Here is a 2251-nt window from a genome sequence, read left to right on the forward strand (position 1 = left end):
GCTATAAAGGTCCCAGGATTTGTGGAGTGCAGGGAGGGAGCAACCAGGACCCTGTAGCCCTGGAACTCACGGGGACGCCTACAGGAAGTTCAGGTTCCTCCTCAGTGTCCTGAGTTTAAAGATGGGCCAGACCCTGTAGGTCTTCAAGAGGATCACAGGGGCAGGGGGAGGGGTGGAGAGGGGGTGGATGTCAAGCGCCTGGCAACTAGCTCCTCACGCCCAAGTTAGTTCCCTGCCATCCGGAGCGCCGCGTCATCCAAACGGAGGACTTAGGGACCCCCAGCCTCGCGGCTGCAGAGGACAGAGCAGGGGAGCGGGCGGCAACCGGCCAGAGAGGACGGATCTGAGGTGAGGAGCAGGGTGGGAGATCTGGAGGGGGCCAGGGAGGACCTGGGGCGGGGCTAGATCCTGGGCCTGGGGCCCGGAGCGGAGCGCGGAGGCGCGGAGGTGGGCAAACCGGGCGGGGCGCGCGGGCGCCGGGACTGGGGCTCGGAGGGCGCGCGGCGCGGGATTGGCGGTCGCTCCCCGCGGGGTCCGCCGCCTGCTCTTCAGGCAGAGCAGAGAGAGGCACGCGCGTCACCTCTGGAGCCCCTGGCCGCGTCAGCTCCGCCGCGCTCCCACCGCCCCGGGCGGGCACCCCTGGGCATGAGCGCTTCCCCGACGCTGCCCCCCAGGGGCGAGGAAGAGCTCGAGACGGCCTGGTCCCCAGCGGTCAACGCCAGCTGCGCCCCGGCCGAGGAAGAGGAGGCGGCGGGGACCCGGGACACAGGGGCAGCGGGCATGGTCGCCATCCAGTGCATCTACGCACTCGTGTGCCTGGTGGGCCTGGTGGGCAACGCCCTGGTCATCTTCGTGATCCTCCGCTACGCCAAGATGAAGACGGCCACTAACATCTACCTGCTCAACCTGGCCATCGCGGATGAGCTCTTCATGCTGAGCGTGCCCTTCGTGGCTTCATCGGCCGCCCTGCGCCACTGGCCCTTCGGGTCCGTGCTGTGCCGCGCGGTGCTCAGTGTGGACGGCCTCAACATGTTCACCAGCGTCTTCTGTCTGACAGTGCTCAGCGTGGACCGCTACGTTGCCGTGGTGCACCCTCTGCGCGCCGCCACCTACCGGAGGCCCAGCGTGGCCAAGCTGATCAACTTGGGCGTGTGGCTGGCGTCCTTGCTGGTCACCCTGCCCATTGCCATCTTCGCAGACACCAGGCCGGCTCGGGGTGGCCAGGCCGTGGCCTGCAACCTGCATTGGCCTCACCCGGCCTGGTCGGCGGTCTTTGTGGTCTATACTTTACTGCTGGGCTTCCTGCTGCCCGTTCTGGCCATCGGCCTGTGCTACCTACTTATCGTGGGCAAGATGCGGGCGGTAGCACTCCGGGCCGGCTGGCAGCAGCGGAGGCGCTCGGAAAAGAAGATCACGCGGCTGGTGCTGATGGTGGTAGCCGTCTTCGTGCTCTGCTGGATGCCTTTCTACGTGGTGCAGCTACTGAACCTGTTTGTGACCAGCCTTGATGCCACGGTCAACCATGTGTCCCTCATCCTCAGCTATGCCAACAGCTGCGCCAACCCTATCCTCTATGGCTTCCTCTCCGACAACTTCCGCCGTTCCTTCCAGCGGGTTCTCTGCCTGCGCTGCTGCCTCCTGGATGCCGCTGGTGGTGCTGAGGAAGAACCCTTGGACTATTATGCCGCTGTGCTCAAGAACAGAGGTGGGGCAAGATGGATATGCCCTCCACTGCCCTGCCAGCAAGAGCCCTTGCAACCAGAACCCAGCCGCAAGCAGGCCCCCCTCACCAGGACCACCACCTTCTGAAAAGCCCTTTCACCTCCTCCCCAGCCTGACCAACTCAAAGGAGTCTGTGCCACCCTTACAAGCTAGCAGACTGCCTGTCCCGGATGCTCACCTAAGAGCCACCACCTGTTCCCACCACAGGCACCTTTTTCCAGCAGTCTGTGTGCTAGCCCCAAGATCGCCAAAGCTCCTTTGCTTTCTCCCATCCCCAGGACTCCGGGTTTCAGGAGGACACCTCCACAGGGGTAGGACTCCTCTGAGCACTGGTCTGTGATGTTAATCATCCCTGGACCTCTGACTATTTTCCGAGGGGTGGGAGGCAGGGGAATGTCAGGGAGGAATGGCCGTCTGCCTGTGACATCTTACAGAGTCTCTTCCCCAGAGAGGGCTGTCCAGAGGGTGGAGGCAGCCAGTCGCTTGCTCTCTGCAGACTCTTTGGCTGTTTTGGGGACATCACATGTTT

At 64.0% G+C, this 2251-nt stretch overlaps 1 protein-coding gene across 1 annotated transcript; it reads left to right on the forward strand.

Moving 5' to 3' along the window:
* Positions 1 to 645: 645 nt before the first annotated feature.
* Positions 646 to 2047, forward strand: SSTR4 (somatostatin receptor 4). Its single transcript, XM_026487478.4, has one exon. The coding sequence runs from the start codon at positions 646 to 648 to the stop codon at positions 1807 to 1809; it is 1164 nt and encodes a 387-aa protein (XP_026343263.3). The 3' UTR covers positions 1810 to 2047.
* Positions 2048 to 2251: the final 204 nt, after the last annotated feature.

Source organism: Ursus arctos, unplaced genomic scaffold (genome assembly GCF_023065955.2).
Source record: "Ursus arctos isolate Adak ecotype North America unplaced genomic scaffold, UrsArc2.0 scaffold_16, whole genome shotgun sequence".
NCBI classification, from domain to species: Eukaryota; Metazoa; Chordata; class Mammalia; order Carnivora; family Ursidae; genus Ursus; species Ursus arctos.

What these genes read in the sequence shown, in the direction of transcription:
- SSTR4 (XM_026487478.4), top strand. Translation starts at nt 646, where the DNA reads ATGAGCGCTTCCCCGACGCTGCCCCCCAGGGGCGAGGAAGAGCTCGAG.